Here is a 21,319-nt window from a genome sequence, read left to right as displayed (position 1 = left end):
AGCACATCTACCGCAGGCGGAGGGTTACACTGACATATCCCAGAGGTTTGTGAAAGAAGCGCGGACTCGCTGTCGCCGGAACTTCACTAACGTTATACCGTTACAGTAGCTTGTACTCAGAGGACTTCTTCGCTATCTCTGCCTGAGACCTCCACTTGATATGCTATATTTCATTGGACAACATGGGTAATAGTGGAATTATGTTTTATTGATGAATAGAGGTCTAGTCGACTGTATTGTTAATCCCGGTTATGATTTACTTCACTGCCAGCTAGCTAACCAGCTAGTTCTTTTCCATCGTTGTTCAATGGCATTGCACCGACTATAAAGGGCTATGCTAGTTAACATTAGCTAGCTAACGTCATCTGACCAGTTGATTGACACTGAATTATAGGTCGCAGCGTGACTTTCAGTTTGATCGTTAATAGTGCATGTCATCTGTCACTTCCTATACAAGCGCCGTCGATTTCATCGACACGACGAGATAATTGTGTTGAGATGGCATATTTTCCCTTAACACTGCGGATGAATACAAATTTTCCTGTTAACGTCGTGCTGCGGTCCGTACACCTCACTCGTGGCAGTCAGTGATGACGACTACACGTAATGTTATGACATTAGTTCAGTGGTTTGGGGCGCCACCTGGTGGAGCTACCTTGCTATCCGAGCGTGGTGATGGGTGTGATGTGAAGACTTTGTTCGAGCCCGCTGCCAAAGTGTGCGCACAGCCTCAGTGTGTTAAAGCCTCGCTGTGCAAGCTCACTACACTGACTCAGTAATGTGGAATATGACACGGGGGTAGGGGGCGGTCACAGGCGGTAAGTAACTTGCACACCTTCAGTCATGCTCTGTACTTAAAAGTACAATTTCAAGAGCCCAATCAAAATGTAGCATTCTTTATCTGAGAATTTCAGTTTTAAGTGAACAGTGAACTTAATTCGCTCTACAAAGAAAGTATCCCAGATTTAATGCAATGCATTTATCTAACACCTGTAATTACTTCTTACTTTGAATAATAGATCATTAGTTTACTTAATATTATTCAAAGTAACTTATTGGTGTTACCTAAAGCAAAGCCAAGGCAAATATCTTAAGTTCTGATGCAATGCATTTCCTAACACATGCAGTTGCTAGTTACTTTGAGGAAAGAAAACATTTTTAAGCAAAACCAGTAAAAAAAAAACTATCACTTTACAGAAATGGTGCACTTTAGGTGGCAGTCAGCGCCAACGGCGAAATGATTTAACTTGTTGGTCAATGTGAGACTCAGTCGAGTCCCATAACCTATGAATCAACGTTTCCACTTCTATAACAGGGCTGTGGTAAAAGTAGATTCCTTTTAACTGGGGTGCCATACAGAATTTTTTTGATTTCTGATTCTTCAAAATAGTTTGACTAGCTGTCCCCGTTTGACACAAAAAAGTGCATCCCTAATATTAGTCAGTATAAATATTTCTGGCCTTGTCGATTATTTGCATCTTTTAACTGCTTGACCAGAAGACACAAATCAAGTTGACATAACTGGAGAGCCTACATGGCTAATACAATGGTACATTCAGGTTGTATGGGAAAGATGGTAGATAGGAGATTCCAACTTGAGAATATCATTCACCTCAGCTTTCCGGGGTGTCAGTGCTACTTGAAAACTCTGGGTTTGGCAGTGCACCCCGATTTCTGTGATTTACTGAATTCTGAAGCTCACCTGCAAGGAAATATCTGCAGTCAAGTGTAAGGAATGATATTAATTCATTTTCTTCACCTGCTTACTCCTATTCACGGTCATGGGGGGGCTGGAGCGTTTCCCAGCATGCATTGGGCAGAGAGACACCCTGGGCTGGTCGACAGTCCATCACAGGACTAATTCAGATAGACAGACACTCACATTCCTACCCATGGGCAAAAGAGTCTCCAGTCCACCTGACTTGCATGTCTTTGGACTGTAGGAGGAAAGCGAGCATAACGTAAAAATACAGTGGCAGGACTAGCCACGTTATGTGTTGTTCTCTGATGTATGGCGAGAACGTCACGCCAAACTCTATCTGTTAATATAAATTAATGGCATTTCTTATTGGCAAATCTTACATATCTTGCACAGCCTCGCTCAAAACCTTTCCTGAATTGTACATCGCAAAATCATCAGTGTTCATTTAAATCTGAGAATGTAAAAATTGACAGTGTTTATATAAGTCCACACCCATCAAAGTTAATATAACGCTTTTAGATCATCTTGAGCAGCCGCCCAGAGCCATATCAGCTCTGTGAGTGAACAAACAACACTCCCATCAACACTCATCAGCTCCACATAATTTCCAATGAAAAATCAACACTTACTAACACTGGAAAATTTGCTGTGGTAAATTTAGAATGCAAATGATCCACTAAGCAGCTTGTATTTAATGAAATTTCAGCTAGCCCCATTCATTCAGATGATTCTGGATTCAGAGGCGGTTTTGTGTGATGTTCTATAAGGTTTGCATGTTGCTAATAAATAAGAGCACATTACATGACCGACATCTTGCATGGAGTTTTGTGAGGCCTTCTCTCCATACAAGAAAAGACTGTGTGTATTGAGGCTATGGGAGGACACAACTACTTGCTGTATTTTTTGTTTGCGGGTGACATTGCAGTGCTTGGTTTTCAGCAAAACACACTCAAATGTAGTACATCTGTGTTAAATAAGTGTGGAAAATGATTAGAATTATTAGCATTCATTGCCTTTACCCACGTCATTCCTATATCCAGAACAGGAATAGCGCAGAAAGCAGGGAAACACCTTCTGCATCACAGGCCTAACAGATTTAGTGTCCAATCCGCCTGACTTGCATGTCTTTGGTATGTGGGAGGAAACCCATGCAAACACAGGGAGAGCATGCATCCACACAGAGAGGGCTGGGACTGGGAATTGAACTGAGGTCCTTCTTGTTGTGAGCTGACACTGCTAACTGCTGAATGATTTATCATGAGCCGGCGTCTCTAGAAAACTTCAGTCAAGGCATTTGGCTTTGAATGCATGAACGCTGCATACTGCAAAATATGTTTCACTTCAGGATACATTTAGAGATGTGTTTGACATTATACACCGATTGGCCAAGCAATGTATTTTCACATCTACATGATAATCATACAAAATATATTTTGGACACTGGAAATATATTTTCTTCCCATGCATGGTTGACGACATATCTGCAAAAATATATTCCGCCCACTCAAAATATATGTTGAATTTCTATCTTGGTCAATTTTGTATATTTTCAAACATCTCTCTAAAGATATTCTGAAGCACTGGGTGAAATGTGTCGTTTTGTACATACACATATGGTTTTGTAGTACGGGGTTCCTTTGCACCGTCAAATCTTTCCCACGCGTCGTGAACGCAGCATAAACTCCCAGCGTCTCTGCATATCCCACAATCCGTTGCGGCGTGCTTTTACGTGAGAGATCAGCTGAGCTCGTGCATCGCTGCAGTGCTCTGGCGACAGCGACACGGGATCGGAGCGGCTCGGGGCTGCTCGGTGCGTCTACTCGGGCTTGGACAGCAGCCTATCATTATTATCCGTATCATTTTAAACCCGCCGACCGACTGGAAGGACTGATTTTATTTTGTTACGGGTGCAAGAATGTGACTCTTTCATGTGTACATATATATATATATATTATTTTTTACCTCAGTGAATGGTCCCGACTGGCACCAGTGTTTATTTATTGCTGCTTGAGTAGACGATTTGTTCATCTTTTTTTTTTTATTATTTTGTTCATCATCTATTCTTATCGTTGCTTCACTCGCTGTAAGAGTGGAGTCTCTCTGCGGAATACACCTGGACCGGCCACGGGGTAATCGTCCGGGGATAGGAGGAGATTCGAGTTTTTTAACCGGGAGTGGGCAATAATATGTCCAGGCGAAAACAGACCAACCCCTTCAAAGTTAATTGTAGGTATCTCAGGTATTGTCTAATGCTATTTCACGAGTTCCTATCTGATTGATTCATGTCATGCCCGTTATCGGTGAAATAGTTCAGTATGATTATTGTTCCTGTGTTGGCCTGCAGAAAGAGAATTTCAGTTGCCGTCGTTGATACCCGCGGTAGCTTTTAATAGACTGTATCAAACCAACCAATAGGGCGCCTAATGACATCACACACTCACATGTCAAATTATTTTATATCAGCAGATGCCATTTAACAGTCATAGATGCTTTTGTTTTTTTGCCCTGTGTTAATGTTTTGTAGGAAAATGAATTGTAAATCGTTTTCTTTCTTCTTGGCTGCTGATGGATGTCACTTTCATTCTGATTTCTGGTTTGTGTGAGGATTCAAGATGTTAGTGGCTGAAGCTTTGAGGCTGTGTGCAAACTTGCACTGGCACGCCGGGTCCTAATAATTTCACATTTTGATACAGATTGTGTTTATGTCATTATTTCGGTCTCCCGTGTCGATTTACAAGAAGCCTTGTGACATTTATTTCCTCCAGTAAGCCAATACATGCCAGATAAAAGACAGCAGCTAGTGGTTAACGATGCTTCTGGTTTCTGAGGGTTTTTTTTATGAGAATCTCATGCATGTACATTAGTTTAACAGAACCTCTTCCTGGCGTTGTGAAGAAATGGGTCTCCTTGTGATAAACAGTACATTGTACGACTGTGATCAAAAGAGACAGGTGTTTCAACTTTTGCACTTTGTGGATGTGGGGGGCATCCATTTGACTTGTCCAGGCATCTCAGATTCAGACTACACATGTACAGCAGCATGATTGGAAAGCAATATGGGACACATGTCAGCAACAGCTAGGTATTACCAATCATAGTATTTTATTCCAATAGTCATGTGGTGTCCCAAGCAAATACACTCCAGTCTGATAATGTACCTGATCAAATCTTAGCTGAGCAACAATGAACAAAAAAGCTATATTACAAATAACAGAAGCACTAACAGCACTATCAAAAAGGGCTTCGCAACAACTAGGTAAAGCCCTGGCCTTTCAAAATATGCACTATTTCCCTGTAATTAAAAATGGCTTTCCTGTTTGAAGTTGATATTGATGCCTTTCTCCCCTATTTTAGAATGAGCCATCTATTTCTTGCTGCATTAGGCCTAGGCATACAGCTATTCTCATGTTGATTAACTTCTGACAAAATTAGTGTTTTGTTGTAGTTGAGCGGCACATTTACCTCCAGCATCCTTGTTGGTATGGATGGATATGTAGTTGGTATACCCATGCATTGGCTATTGACCTTCTGCCCTTTAATCACCTCATGGTGGACAGCATGCTGACTTCTTAGGAGCTTCAGTCCACAAAAGGGGATTTCACAGTTTAATCTACTAAAGTTATGTATGCTGCAGCCCTCCGTTCTAAACATAGTTTGTTTAAACTTGCGTTGAAATACATGTAGGCTAGCACCTGCGGTCGCAGTAATCCCTATGAACTAACAAGATCATTTTGCTGCTCTGTAGCAGTATCAGTGTACACAGAGTAGAAGACCCTCAGGAGGCCTACACTGTAATGTTAGCACATACATTATTGTGCTTCAGGCAGTGACAAACATCACACATTTAATTCTTGGCTAGATTGACAAACTCACTGGAGTGTGAGTTCAGCCATTGTGTTTTGTACATTGGCTTTCCTCCGCTTCGTCTTGATTGTTTTACCTGTCTGTCTTTTCTTATGAGGTATGAAATGCATGCACAGAGCCGGCCCCAAGAGACAGACAGGCCAGACAGACAGACTGACAGACCAGACAGGCAGGGAGACAGTCTGACAGGCAGGCGGGCTGACACTCACACCCACAGACACACACACACACACACACACACACACACACACGCAGACACACTGAGTTCCAGACAATAATACAACAGTGCTGGTTCTTTCTGTTCATGTCTGAGGCTTTCTTTCTTTGCTGTCTGTTTCTAACTGACTAGCTACTTGTGTTTGCATTCCTCCTTGAGTTTGCTGTACAACAACCCTCCAAGAAAAACAGAATTACACAGTCTGAGTTTATTAGAATTGGAGGTGGAGGGTGGTTTCTAGAGAAAAGTGGATGCATCCCTGGGGTTGACAGTAAATAGACATGAGTTTGTTTGACAGTGTAAGCATACTGTATGTATTGCTGTTGTTGAGTGAAAACATTCGACCTAATCTTGAGATGTTTTCCTTTTTTTTTACTTGTATACTTTTTTCCTTTTTTTTTTTTAATCCTGAAAAAAAAGGCTTTGGAGTTAAAATGGTTTATCATACAACAGTTGCATGCAGGACATTTCAAGTTTTGGGATCAGCGTTATATTAAGGCACACAGAAACTGCATGTTTTGTTAATGTGCCTTGCATTTCATCTAATGTGAAAAGTACAGTGCACATTATTTTACAGTTTTAATCACACATCTTTTTTTTTCTGTCGAGCATCAGAACTCATTTTTTGGTACGCTCAAAATAAGATTCACACTATTTGCCCAAAGTGTTGCTGCAGCAGCTCAGTCAGATTTCAGCTCAAAGACTTCCTGATAACACGATTGCCACGTGCTTTCAGGGTGATATTGTGCTCTTGGTCAGATGAAAAACACAGTAGTGTAAGTAGTAGGTAAATGTAATATTTGATTTTCTGTGGATTCATCAAGAATGGGAGTTGGGTTGATTTCAGATGCTTTACTAACCAGAGAATGTCATCCTGAATTTAAAAACAAAAAAAAGGGTTGATCACTTCAGCTTTTTCCCTGGAATATGAGGCCATCAATTAGGCAAAGTGAGAAATGATCTGATGTCTGGTCTACCATCCCCATCCTCCCGAACACCATAGTTCCTGCATATGGATGGAAGACAGGGGCCCCAGCACTTCCTGGAGATTCAGACAGTGTTGTATGTGTGTGTGTGTGTGTCTGTCGGTCTGTGTGTGTATTTTGGAGGGGACGGCGGGTGAAAAGGAGGAGGGGGGGTGGGATTTGAATTCAACAGGACCCCCATTGCTTGGTGTTTGAGTAGAGTTTTGGCATTCTCTCTTTTGTCTGTTTTGTTTTGCGCACCCCCCCTCCCCTCCATCTCCTCCCCCTTCTCCTCTCTCCCTCTCCCTCTTCTGTGTCTGTTGGCTGATGAGTTTGTCTCTTTGTCTGGATTCAGTCAGACACTGCGTCACCTCCTGCCTACAGACACACAGACTCAGAGATAACATCACAGTGGCAGAGACTGGGGAGGGGGGGGGGGGGGGGGGTAGGGAGGGAGCGAGGAGAGACAGATGTACAGACAGAGCCTAGCGGTGGGGGATGGGTATCTCTCACACATCAATCATTGGCTGTGTGCCGTGAAGCCAGCTTGTTGTAGTAGTTCATAGTTCAACACTCCGACCCACTCTACCAATGCTAATGAATGCCTAGATTTCTATGGGAAAAGTGCCCAAACTGTGTTCACATACCAACTTCTCGCAAAGCAGTAAATAGTTGAATGACGGCCACACTTGGTGTGTGTTTGACTGGGGGAAAAGAGCTGCTCAAGATTATAGCTCTCTTTCCGTCTGACACAGAGAGAGAGGGAGAGAGAGTGTGTGTATTACCTCAGGATTGTAAGGGGGGCTGTAATTACTTCTGTCAGTCTCAGGTAACTGAAGTCAGGATCTCTCTCCCATCTCTGATCTGTGTTAATGGAGAGAGAGCACAGGAGAGAAGAAAATTGGATTTTAAGCTATCATTAATTTTAGCTATCAGAGGAGGGATGCTCTGTGTGGAGGATGCCTAAGGAGCGTTAAACTATTGCCTCCGCTGAAGCGGTGTTATTAATTATATTCAATTTTGTGGGACCAATTCTAGGAATAAGAATGAATGGGTTTTATCTGGTCTTGCAACCAACAGGGCAACTGGGAAGCGGAGAGGGATGCATCACAAGGGGTTAAATGAGCCACATATGGGCTGCCATGGTATGAGGCTTTATCCTCCCCCTCAGAGCTGATGGTATAGATATAGAAGCCGTCAGAGCTACATACAAGCAGGGAGGACAGAGGGCGAGCCAGGCTGTTCAGTGTGTGGGTGGTACTGAGAGAGAGAGAGAGAGAAACACACTGACTAGCAAGGCAGCTAGCTAGTGGAAAAGAGTGCAGGCTGCTTCCCCCTGGGACTGCAGCATGGCTGTCGAACAGTGCTAGCATGTACGTGTGAGAGTATACGTGTATGAAAAAGTGGGGGTTGGGATGCAAATGAAGATAATGTGTGTGCACATATGTCAGTAGGCTTCCCTCGCCGTTTGCTCATGTGGCATTATATCACCGTGTTGGATGGCTCACGTGAAAGAAACCTTGTCTGTGAAGAAGGTCCGTGGATCTCGAGGTCTGGGCCTCTAGGGAATCCCAAAGCTCCTCAGAAAAAAATGAAATTGTTTATTTTCTCAATAATTTACTAGTTGGCACAATTTTTTTGTGGGGGAAATGGGTGTTCTGATAATAGGTTTCCTTCTCATCACAATTATACATTCATCACCTATACCATTCTGTGCCCAAATTGGCATGTGGCAACATTTTCTGAGATGCGAACTCTGGACAAAATGTGCATTTTCTCAATAAATTTTTAAGGGTTCTTTGCCATGGAATAAAATGAGAACCCCCCGGATATAGGTGGATGCACCAGTGTTGAAAAATTCATACCTTCTTGTGGTATGCTATGACAGTCAATGCCGTTCCTATGTTGCTATGGAGATAAAGCACTCATATGCTGTATGCAATGTATGAGTAAAAAGGTGGTGGCTTCTATCTACATAAGTTTTAAAACTGGACAGGCTTAATACTTAATTGATCTGTCAAACGACACAGACATTGAGCTCCGGCTTACTTTTTTCCGGCACATCTTATTGTGCAATGAATTCCTGGATAGGCTTCTTTATGTCCCGCCTACATGGTGTGCGGGGCATTATGTCATCATGGTGGCGTCTGGGTGTCTGTCTGTCTGTCGGTGTGTAGACGCATTCTTGTTATGTCCCGCCACCATGGTACATGGTATGCAGGACATTATGTTGTCATGGTGGCGTCTGTCTGTCTTTCTGTCTACACATTCTTGTAAACACAACAACTCAATACATGATAGAAACTTCATACCTTCACTACAGGTCCCCCCTATAGAGCAGATGATCTGATTAGATTTTGGAGCACCTTGCTGTGTGCATATTAATAAGGAAAAACTGATTTTCTTGAAAGTACTGTAACTCCTTAATGAGTTCATATTAATACTGCTCATGTGTTATTTGAAGACAAGTATGTTGACATAGAAATATTTGCTATTAATGCATTAATTAGTTTAATTAATGACCTCTGTAGCATAACTGATTAGGTTATGTTATATCATGGTGATTATGGTCAAGTGCCTCTTGTTTAAGTACATCTGGCAATGCCTTTTGTGCGTCATATGTCCCCAATTCTAACCCCTCCTTCTGATTTGGTACAAGGCCAATTAATTTCTCCAAATTTCAAAACTTTCTGGATCGAGTGATTTGGTTACCTGTTGCTGCTGCATGATCATTTTGGAGTTATGGAAGTGATTGCTACATCCCACAATTTGGCTCACTATTTCATTCGCTTTCATGTTGCTCCAAATAGTGTGCATTCTCTGTTCTCTCTCTCCTCCACCTCTTTTCCTGCCTGTGGTATATGAAATGGATGTTTTTTTTTAATTATTTGTCCCACTGGATCAGATTAATTCAATCTTGTAATAAATCAATTATGAAATGGAATTCTCTTCGCAACCCTGAAATTATGAAAGACTCAGAATCATTTACCATGATGACTCATTTTCAGAGGCGCTCAAAGTACTTGACTCTATTTGTGTCTTTACTGCAGGACAGTATCCTCTTCAAACATTTGTGGGGTATTTTAACTATGGCCTCTCCTGGTTTATGGCTTACTGTCTAATAATCATTGTTTTTATTTCATGATCATGTTCCTTGTACCATTTCCAGTTCAGTACCCTAAACTCATATATTACCATTATGTTTCATCGGTATACCTGACTTGCGGTTATTGTCATTTTTCGTGTTATATCTACAACCACTGTTCACTTTTTTCCCTCCAATCTTAACAGCCCACGGCGCTCTCTGGGAATACCTGAGAATCTCACTGACTGTTACTGTCTTTCTGCCTCCAGGGCCATTCCACACTTCAGGCATCGCAGGCCTTCAGCACACTATTAACATGGATGGCAGGGACGAATTCACCGAGGACAGCGAATGCCACAGCAACAACTCCCAGGAATTCCACGGGCAGGATAGCATCTCAGGTACAGGATGGAGGGATGGGGCAGGGAAGGACTGGATTCCACAGGACATCCTTGGACTGAGGGGTGTTGGTGAGAGTAAGCCCTGCTCTGTGTTCTGTTGTCTGTCTGTATTGATAGGGCTGTGTTTGCCTCCATAGAAGACAGCGATAGTGACCTTGACAACCACGGTGAAGACTCCTCCTCCAACACCTCCGCTGACGACCACATGACCACCAAGAGAACGCAGTGCCGCCTACAAGGAGCGGGAGTCAAGGAGGTGAGAGGAATGGTCCCACATTGCACAGTAAAGTGGGGTGGAGCAGTATAACTGGTGAAATTAAATGGATATTGGCTATTTCAACTTTGAACACGTTTCACTGAAAATAAGTCCACAAGCAATGGGCTGCTTGTTAGCTATGGTGCCTAGTAGGTTAAGCTAATTAGCAGTAGGCTTCTCCATTAGCTTGCATACACCTTATTCCTGGTGAGTCAGCATAATTGGAGTTATTAGATCTTGTTTTCCTACCTTCAGAACAAGCCATTTTCTGCAATTCACTTTTGTACAGTATGAAAATCAACTCCCACAGACTTGAAAATTGCCCAAATTAGATAATCCATCACATAACAATGAAGCCTTAATTTGGTTTTGTCAGAGTTTGTTTTTTTGTTATTTCCTTGTGCCTGAGTTGAGTGTGCACATTACGCTGCACTCTGCTTACTGTCAATCACCTGTTACCCACAGAAAGAAATGGAATTAATTGGAAATAATCCCAAAAAACATGCTACTTTACGATCTTTATTGTCACATCCATGTCTTTCTATTGGAGGTGTCTTTGTTATCCAGGACAACACTTAACCAAATAGCAGCCCTTTGCTATACTGTACATATCAGAGGTCCTGGGCATATTTGTAAGGTGATAGTCCTGAGATTGGGCAGCCATTAAAATATTCGCAAACTTAGAAATAATCACTTAAAGTCGCAGCAGATCTGTTTCTTCATTTTGTCTTAGGGGTCTCACTGAAGCCAAAGTGGGCAGAAGTATTCCTTCAACCAATACAGTATAAGGCAGAGTTGAAATTCAATGTTTTACTGGACATTGCCTTGTGTGTAGTCATCTAGCATGTGGTAGCCAGTCTGAAGCAGTTCAGACAGTTACATCAAAAGATTGACTATTTTTGCTAAGGAACGTTAATTCCAGTGCACCCTGAGTAAAACGGACTACTCTGGATAGGTAAACAGGAACAGGACGCACTCAATGTCAGCTTGAAATCTTGGCAGAGACTTTCCTTCTCATCAAAACCACAATACACACAAACTGGATTTCAACTCATTTTTTCACGGAGGCATGCATCTAACATTTATACAATCACTTTTTTTTCCCAGATAGTGGAATTGTAATTTCTAACTTGTTAAACCCATGATTGTTTTCCCGTTTTGAGATGTTATAACACATCAATCTAGTTTCATAGTGGAAATCCAAAAACTTTGGTTTTCGTTTACCAGCAAACAGCAGTACTGTAGGACGTAACAAACCGAGACTTCTATTAATCAATCCACCCGCACTCGGTAAACAAAAGTAGGAAGGGAAAAACTGAAGCTGTTCAATTTTAATGGGCTTCAGTGGAACACCTCAGTCAGATACCAGCCAATATGTTTTGCGCTCAGACCTTCTGTTTGAAAATGTTATGTTTTTCAGCTTGTGTGTGAATCACATCTGTGACATTATGTCACTGTTAATGAGTCACCAGGGCCTGTGGGGATCTTGCTACTTCACGCACTCAGCCCATCACCATACAACACTCAGAAACGCCTCAACGGGAAGCATGAGAAGAGAGTAGGGACTCCCCCAAGCCCCAACAATTAGACAAGAAACAAAGAACTGGTTATCGAACACAACTCTTTATCCATGTACCATTTGACTTTATAATACATTCTCCTGTTTTGCTCCAATTAGGTTCATAAATAAAAGTTGTTGGGATCAGAATAATGAGTAAGCATCTTCTATAAATACATGCATTATATATGCAGTCACTCAAAACGTTTTCATCCACTTTGACTTTTGGCACATTTTGTTGTGCAAAAAAATTACTTCAAAATGAATTTGTGCTCTGTTCTGTCAAAGTGAAAAGGAAATTCCAGAAATGCATTTGAAGGTTTAAAATTAAAATTTCAACGTATTGTGAGGGAAATTCTTCTACTTGGAAGATAGTTGCTAAGTCTCAGAAGAATAATTCAATGTAGATGTGGTGAATCGATTCTTTATTTATGCAGCATGGGAGAAGTACATAACAACAAGGTTGGTAGTTCTCTGAAAGGGATTATCAGAGTTGCAGTTTTGATACGGTGAAACAAACAAGTCTAAGGGCATGTGTAGGTGTTGCAAGATAACCTTTCTCATCAGCATAGGATCTTTATAATAATGTCTCTTCTTTTGACGTTAGAGCTTCCTCTTTCCATTTGGGAGTAAGCACACTATGTAAATCTGTGATAGGCACTTGTTGATTTGCATCCCAGATGGACAGACACACTGTCCATCCAGACGTTGTCTCTCATTAATTTCCCATGGTTCTAACACACAGATACATTTCACAGCATATAACAAGTTTAGCAATCACACGTCTCTAAACTATTCGTCCTTCATCATGACAATAGGTCATAAGGCACGTTTACTTCAAAATGTTACAATCATAATGAAATGCAATATTTTTCCCACAGTATCTAATTTGGGATTTGGGAGAAAGGGAGTTCCCGAAATCCCGAAACAACCTGCAAAAACCTTTACCATTCCTCAGATTTCTTATTTCTTGATTGATTTGAGTACTTCGCATGTATTTCTAGTGTAGAGGTAAATACAAAAATGAAACCATTTTGCAACACTAGAATGTGTGAAGGGGTCGAGAACTTTTTGAGCACTTCTTTGAGTTTTGTGGTCCACATACGGTAGCTTCTTCTGTGGGATGTTGTGTTGCCCCTGAAATCCATTTTGATGATGCCTGGTGTTCCTCAGGAGAGCGAGGAGGGGGGAGACCAAGGCAACTTTCTTTGTCCTCTCTGCACACTGGACTTCAGCAGCCCGGAGAAGCTCATCTCTCATGTCTACCAGGTGAGAACAGCATTGCCTAGCCTGTACTTATCAAGCACAGAACCATGAAAACAAAGCCTCTTTAGCTCCGGTCAGTCAGTCAGTGTCTGATAAGCTTGTGGTGGGTCATCACCTTTAAAGCCCCTAAGTAGCTGTCAGAGTCGGTACACAAATGAATTGCAGGTGGGAGAGAGAAGATGATCCAATCAAGTGCTTACTTTGTCATATAACAGCATCTTGAAAATGGGGTTAAATGTTTGGCAGTGTTTTGTAACTTATTAAAACGGTCACTATAAACCTATCTAAGATATGTTTTTTTTTTAAATATCTACTTTTTTTTTTACTTATGCCATTTTTAGGGTTCTGCACAAAATATTTTCAACCTTAATGTTTTTTATGGAGGACCAAGATTCTTAATAAAATGGAATTGCCAATGCTACATGCTTGCTAATGCTAAACTAATGCTCCCCAATTTTGCTTTTTGCTATTTTATTGTGGCTTTATTATTTCAAGCACAGCAGTAAATAATGAAGCAATTATCTTTTAGTGATTCCATTTTCATTTCAATTAGTCTTTTATTCCTCCATATTTTTCTCAATTTCTCATAAAATGCTAACAAACATTGCATGCTTGAGGCATAAAACTTTGCAACATGATCGAGGATGTGATAAAAAAATTTGAATAATTAATTGTTATATTGAATCAGTAATTTTACTAATAATAAAAAACACATTTTTCAATATTTCAGTGTATTCCAAATCAGTCTGAAGTTATAATTTGTTATTGACAATACTATAGTCACAATGTAAAATACATTGTATTAGTGCATTAATAGTACACAGCTATATTTCCATTGTCATTCTGTTCTCCTTTTCATTTTCACTTCGGTGACCCATTGTAAGATTAGTAAGGTACAGCAGTGGAGAAAAATTGGTAAGACCAGAATGGTTGCATTTTATTGTGGATCCCATTTCTCAGCTCTGTGATTACTCTCAGGCTTTAAGAACCATCTATCACAAAATAGAAGACAGCGATGATCTTGTAACATTGGTGGTGTACTTTGAACATTTTTTTTCCCCGTTTCTTCCTCTCACCCTGTGTTGCTGTCTTGAACAGCACACGTCTATGATGAGCAACACCAAGAGCTATGTGTGCCCAGTGTGTGGGCGAGCCCTGAGTTCGCCTGGCTCCCTTGGACGGCATCTTCTCATCCACTCTGAGGACCGCCTCTCCAACTGCGCTGTCTGTGGCGCACACTTCACAGACACCAACAACTTTAACAGGTTCGCGCCTCATTTCCACTGCCGCTTTAGGTCATTAATGCATACTGCTTTCTTTTTTTAATACATAAAAGGGATGTATCGCTGTTTCTTCACCAGACATATGTCAAATTGTGGCTGTTAAGTTTCTGCACTTCACTGCACTTCAAGTTAACAACAGTCAACTACTTGCACCCAGTTTTTGGGTAGATGAAAGACGAATACAAAACATTTTCCCCATAGTGTGACAACTGTGAGGGGAAGAAAAACTACAGACTAAAATTTAAAATGCTGAGGTATCTCTTGAGCTCTATCTGTACTGGTGCAGATATAGGCGGTATAATGGCACTAAGATAGCCAGCTTTTGCTTGCATCTACAGTTTCCTAAGTGAAAGGTAGAGATTCCAAGGTTTCCTATGCTATCAAATATGTCATGCAAACTAATAGGACAAAAGGAAAATCTAGGTAGACTTGGAGAACTGATGTCATGAAACCAACATATACTGGCTATAATGGCCTATATCAACGTTAAAAAACAAACAAACACAAACATATAATTCCCTTTAATTTCCAATGTTAATTTCACAGTTTCCCTGTCTTTTACTGCTTTTTGTGTTCCTCATCACAATCCTGATATGTTAATAAATCTTCAAAAAAAGACTGCCATGTCAGCATACTAAAAAGCCAGTAGACATCACTTGAATCAGCAGGAGGAACACATGTAAATAGTGGAGTTCATTCCTTCATACAATATCAAAATGGATTTTTCCAACTTCCTTAGTGATGTTCTTGTGAACAAATAAAAACTTTAGAGGCATAAACAGCAGGTCACAATCCTTCTATTTTAGACAATACTTCATAAATAGGCAAATCTCTAAGCAGCAGCAGTTAAAAATAGATATGCCACCTTATCCTTTAAAAACCATTAAGGTTATATGATAATACAATTACATGCATTCCATAAATATACTTAAAATAGTATAGTAAAATAGGATGGAAGGATGGAAAAAAAAAGAACACCAGAATGACAGATTTAATGAAAACAAACATGGTGCTTTAAACAAACTACCATTATGTTTCAAATTTAAAGACGGCTAGCAAGGTTGGAACAGATGGTAAAAGGCAAGATAAAGCAAGAAGCCAGATGGATAAGTTTTTGACAGGAGGGAAAAGAAAAGCAGAGCCAGGTGCTAATATAGTTTCAGATTCAGGTGCTAGTGTAAGTTCAGCAAAACAGCCAAATACTTTGAAATTGAATGTCATTATGATTGAATGTAACTTTTAAATCATATTTTCAAATTTGGTTTTCCCCATTCAAATTCAGTTTTCTTAATTCAGATTCAGTTTACTTAGGCAAGGGACTTTTGTTGACAGAGTGTTGACTGTAAAGCAGCCGGCTCCGTCAAAGCTGCTGACAGTGGGCTAACACTCTTCCAGAGATATTATAAGGTGGAGAGGAGATCCACCATTCCATATACTTTCAGTGTTACTGCTGGATTATGAACGCAATCTGGCATAGCAAGGTGTATTATCAATCTTGTTCTCCCCACTTGGTGAAAGAGTTGCAAAACTTGTCATTTGCTTTAGGTTAGTGATCATCATGTATGTATAAATTAAGCAAAAATTGACTTTTGTATAGAAATGTGTTGTATCCCTTACAGAAGTGATTATGAATGCAACATATTTCAGTGATATTCTACACCACCATGCTAATTATCCAAATATGATGCTGCTGCAAACAACTATAGGCCTGTCAGGCTGCAATACACTGCTTTTAAACAATACTAGCTGTCTTCCACTGATGTATTATAGCCTGCTACGCAACCCAGTACTGGTAGCTGACATGATTTGTAACTCACCGAGTAGGGAGAATAAGACTTGATCATTGGCGGAGGAGATGAGCAAGGCACAGTGCCATATGGCTTGTGGTTGGCTAAGTGAAGAGTGTTATCCCACTGCAGGAGGTGACAGCCTTTCAGTCAACACTCAGGGAATAAAAGTCTTTTGTGTCCAGATGTGTCTCAGAAAGCTGAATCAGAAAACTGAAAACTGATTTTTGAATTGGGAAAACCAAAATTTGAAATTATAGCTAAAAATTAAATTCAATAATGACATTGAATTTCAAACCACTGTATTAAATTTCAGATTGCGCCTTACATGTTACATTTTTGAATTTGCTCAACCAGAGTTCTACCAGTGAAGGAGAATGAGCAGTCCACACCACTTTTTTGAAATTATACAAAATGATAAGCACACAGTCAGGTTTACAAAGGAGCAAAGGTTGTATCAGGGGTCTTAGCTGCGACACTAACCTCAGGCGGGCCACGTCTGGTCCTTCTAAGAAACCCTCAAGACCTAAATGAGGGGATCTGATACTTTTAACAAGCCAGTTAATCCTGTATCTTATCTATCATATCTCTCTGTCGCTTTACACAGGGAGAAGCTTAAAGAGGCTCTCGACACAAGCCTGGAGGTTGGGGATGGAAGGGACTCGTGTTCCATCTCCCTCTCCAGCAGCCCCATGTCCAACCCAGGCCCTGGCCCTCGCTCCTGCCAAGGACCAGGCCCCAGCCCGTGTCAAGGCCCTCGCCCGTGCCAAGGACCTGGCCCTGGCCCCAACCCGTGTCAAGCCCACCGCACATGCCAGGGACCAGGCCCCATCTCTAGCCAGTGTCACGGTCCCAGACCGTGTCATGGCCAAGGCCCGGGATCCGGACCGTGCTCAGGCCCAGGACCGTGTTCAGGCTCTGACCAAGGACCCTCGTTCCCCTCGCTGCCAGACAGTCTCCTCTCTGGCGGCCCGTCACTCGCGTCTATCCCTGATGCTCTCAATTCCTCCTCTGCAGGCCTGCCTCCTATCCCAGACATCCTCAGCCCTATGCCGGTGTATCCTGCTGGGGTGCTGCTGGTATGTAACAGCTGTGTGGCCTACCAGCAACTAGTGGACGCCCAGTCGCCCATGCGAAAATGGGCTCTGCGTAGGAAGAACGAGCCGCTGGAGGCTCGCATGCAGCGTCTGGAGCGCGAGCGCACAGCAAAGAAGACCAAGCGGGCGTGCGAGACGGAAGAGGAGCGGGAACTGAGGAGGCTGCGGGACCGCGAGGCCAAGCGAATGCAAAGGATGCAAGAGACGGAGGAGCAGCGGGCGCGCAGGCTGCAGAGAGACAGGGAGGCCATGCGTCTGAAGAGGGCCAACGAGACGCCCGAGAAGAGGCAGGCCAGGCTGATCCGCGAGAGGGAGGCCAAGAGGATCAAGCGCCGGCTGGAGAAGATTGACCCTTCTCTGAGGACCCAGATAGAGCACGACCCGGCCGCTATGGCTGCCCTCACAGCAGACATGAGTCTCTTTCAGTTCCCCTGCCCCATGCCTGTCCCTTCCATTGATAACGGTCTATTCATGAAGCTGCCGTAATAGGACCAGACCATTAGGGGCAACCTACCTGACTTCTGGCAGCGTCAATAACCTCTGCACTCCGCCATCAGGTTGCCATGGTCACAGTGAACCATTCCCAGCTGGTTTAACTCCCAGCTTTTTCTGTGTCTAACAACTCCACACACAAACTGCTTTGTTAAATACAACAAAAAAAAAAACTACTTTAATTTATTACAGTCTAGAAGACCTTCAGAACAGGGTTCAGAATGTTTCCTATTGTATGGATGATGATATAAAAGCATGTTGTAAAGAGATTTATCTGTTCGTCAGTGGGCTAGCAGATTTAACACAGCTCATTACGGTAGGAGCAGTTACACACTTCCTTCGAGGAGGATATCTTTTGCACATGGGCCTTCAGTGATGGGAGCGGGGACTTTGTAGCCACAGCCCCTTCCTCTCTGGCCCACTCCGCCAGCCCAGTGACTCGGGTTTACTGGTAGCTACACCTCTCTTCAAGCTGCCAACGTGGGTCCCTGGGAAGTTCATATTCACTCCGACAACTACCTCACTTGGGGCCGTGGTTGCGCCCTCTGTCCTGTGGCTTACTGCGTTCCAACTGCAAGCTTCCAAAGCTCTGTATGTACTGTACACCACTACAGAAGATGCGGGTTGTTTTCCATGATTTGTGTTTGCATTGATCACTCAGGCACTTCAATACGACAAAAACATTCACAGGAGCATCTGATGTACAAACACCGATATCACAGGTATCTGCCAGGTTTGATTAAAACATTTTCCTTATCAGTTACATTCTGAATTTTTTGTCCTATTGAACAAGCCCTGTGTTGAGCAACATTCCCCCTCATCTCGTTATTTGTACAACTTCATACATATTGCCTCTTACATTCTTTTTGCCAATATTTGAACCTCTGATTTCCTTTTCTCTCATTGTTAAACTCCATAAGCTTTGCCAATGTCATTTTGTTGTACGTATTTTCTGTTGCAGAGCATTTCTTTGGCTCATGAAAACCCAGTCTGTGCTGCTGTTACTGTACTGTACAATACATTAGTTACCTCTTATATTTTTTGGGCTCATCACATTGAGGAATATTGTATTAGAAAATGTTCCATTAAGTGGTCGCAATCAAACAGTTCCAACTGTTATTTGATCTAGGCGCCAGAATTTGTCATATTACTTGAATTCTGCCGGCAAAGAAGTATATGTGTTCCTCTTTTTAAATAAATTGGACGATCTTAAAATTGTATTATTATAACGCAGAGGATCATACACAGGTAATGCATCCCCTTGTTCATGCAATCTGTGTAGCACTCAAATGCTTTTTAATCAGTTCCACTGAGACTGCAGTACCTCCAAAATTTAAATTGTACCACTTAAATTATGCATAGTCTTTAGGATTCAATGGTGTATTATCTCACTCAGCAGAATTGGGGAAATATGTTAAATGATTTATGACAGGGAAAACTAGTTTTAGATGCACGACCCTGCTTTACAATCTTTTTTTTTTTTTTCCCTGATCCCTGGTGCTGCTGAGCACTCGGGCTAACGATCATGACACCTTCAGCCCCTGCTGGGAGAGAGATTTTCTTAATCTATATTCATTGACCTCATTCCAACACATATTTATGCAATATGATGTGAATATATTTTTCTTGTGAAAATGTTTTGATGATTTTGTTAAATGGTATAACATTGTTTAAATTAGAGGCCATGTTCAGAATTGGCTTTCTTTTTTTCCTTGTGTAATTTCCTGCCTGTAAGTTTACCTCCAATATTTCATAACTTCACTTCTCCAGATGCAAATATTTACAGTGTCAAATGACCAGTTTCTGAAATATTCCTCCACGAATATTGTAGACAGGAACTAAGACTGGTTCTGTTTGAGTCACTCCTAGACAGAAGCCAATTTACCTGGCTATTTGCTATAGCAAATTTAACAAAAGACACTATGTAGGATCTTTTTTTTGTCCTCAAAGGCTTGTCTAGGAGTGCTTCAAACCTCTATGCAACAGGGGTATATTTATTCCAAGGGAAATTAAGACACTTTTCACTGAAACTATGCAGAATGCAATTTTAATTTAAATGGACTTCAATGTATAGAGTTTAGCTTCTCAGGCAATTTTAACTCAGTGAGAGGGCTCAGACCCTAGATACAGCACCCTGGTCCATAAAAATCATTTATAGATCTCTTATCATATGATATTGTATTAAGTAACAAGGTTTTAGGGAGTTATGTGGGTGTTCCAGAGACACTTTTGTCGATGCTATGTTTCGTGGATCTCTACCTAGTTCAGCACATGAAAGCAACAGGGTCTCACTGCTATCCTACTCATGACACGCCAAGGGCAGGTCAGTGGTCAAGACAAAGGCGTCAGGTATTATTTATTTCTATCTTGGGTTCATCAACTACTTCTCTCAGACTATGAATACTAGGTATTCTCAGATGTTGCTTTTTGATTCGGTGCTGAAATTGCTGTGATCACCCTTGTCCTACAGTGGAATAATGCTACAGAAAGGTGTTCTGACAAACTGTTGCAAAGGAAGTACTATTAACTCTGAAGTTCTGTTAGTCTTTATGAGCAGTACTTTCAGTATGAATTAGGTAAGCACTGCATGTCGTGAAACTGCATTTGTCCTAGAATGGTTCAATATGAGCTTGTGTTCTACTGTTAGTTTATGCCTGCCTGTTTTTACTCAGTTTAATCAAAAGAAAATAATCTTTTCATACGTTGTTTAAACTTTGGCCTTCTATTACGCCTATCAGGATTTTCTCTCAATGTCCATGTTTACAAAAGAAATCTTTCTGAAAAAAGGCCAAAATGAATGAGGTAAACTGATAATGAGAACATTTATGCTAGCTCTGTTATCAATGCATTCTGATTGGATGGCACTTTGGGGGCGGCCATCCTCTGTTACTGGATTAACAGATGTACAGATCATGATGAAACCTGGAATAGAATGTGGAAATAAACATTGACTTTACTATAGTGCAAGTATCCATTTTCTCTTCCCCTTCTCCCTCAAGCATCAGTCAGCAAATAGACTACTCTTATCTTTTTTTAATGGACACTGTAAGCTGCAAAGGGACCTCTATCCTTAGCAGACAGTGTCAAACACATCTGTAATACCCAGACAGTGAGCAGTCCCATCCAAAGCTAACATGATAATAACAGGAGAGTAGGCAGAGACAGAACATGAAGTGGTAGAAGTCAGAAGTAAAGCACAGAAGACGACTCACATGTGCCAGAGACGGTTAATTTGTCAGAGGCTGAATGTGAAGCACCTCACTGCAGATATACTCTATATATATCCACTGTGGATGTGTATTCATCTGTTATAGTCACGATTCCTCTTGTGTAAAAGATAATACCT

At 41.5% G+C, this 21,319-nt stretch overlaps 1 protein-coding gene across 3 annotated transcripts; it reads left to right on the top strand.

Annotated features, from left to right (window-relative positions):
- Positions 1-83: 83 nt before the first annotated feature.
- znf821 (zinc finger protein 821) lies at positions 84-20,905 on the top strand. 3 transcript variants are annotated; one of them, XM_071531651.1, is made up of 6 exons: positions 84-186; positions 10,103-10,234; positions 10,372-10,490; positions 13,222-13,317; positions 14,413-14,579; positions 16,992-20,905. In XM_071531651.1, exons 1-6 carry the CDS (start codon positions 183-185, stop codon positions 17,965-17,967), a joined length of 1,494 nt encoding a protein of 497 aa, XP_071387752.1. In that variant the 5' UTR covers positions 84-182; the 3' UTR covers positions 17,968-20,905. The 3 variants fall into 3 exon arrangements, with proteins under 3 accessions (XP_071387752.1, XP_071387751.1, XP_071387750.1); XM_071531650.1 differs by lacking the exon at positions 84-186 and adding an exon at positions 3,501-3,928 and having other exon boundaries at positions 10,375-10,490; XM_071531649.1 differs by lacking the exon at positions 84-186 and adding an exon at positions 3,501-3,928.
- The last annotated feature ends 414 nt before the right edge of the window (positions 20,906-21,319 follow it).

Source organism: Centroberyx affinis, unplaced genomic scaffold (assembly GCF_046629955.1).
Source record: "Centroberyx affinis isolate AG114_WGS23_722 - 3 ecotype Tasmania unplaced genomic scaffold, CSIRO-AGI_Caff_v1 ptg002105l_1, whole genome shotgun sequence".
Classification (NCBI taxonomy): domain Eukaryota; kingdom Metazoa; phylum Chordata; class Actinopteri; order Beryciformes; family Berycidae; genus Centroberyx; species Centroberyx affinis.
This window is presented reverse-complemented; position numbering and strand designations above follow the sequence as displayed.

Coding starts and splice junctions, on each gene's coding strand:
- znf821 (XM_071531649.1), top strand. CDS start 3,889: ATGTCCAGGCGAAAACAGACCAACCCCTTCAAAGTTAATT. Junction 13,318..14,412: donor TCATCTCTCATGTCTACCAG/GTGAGAACAGCA, acceptor TGTCTTGAACAG/CACACGTCTATGATGAGCAA. Junction 14,580..16,991: donor GACACCAACAACTTTAACAG/GTTCGCGCCTCA, acceptor CGCTTTACACAG/GGAGAAGCTTAAAGAGGCTC.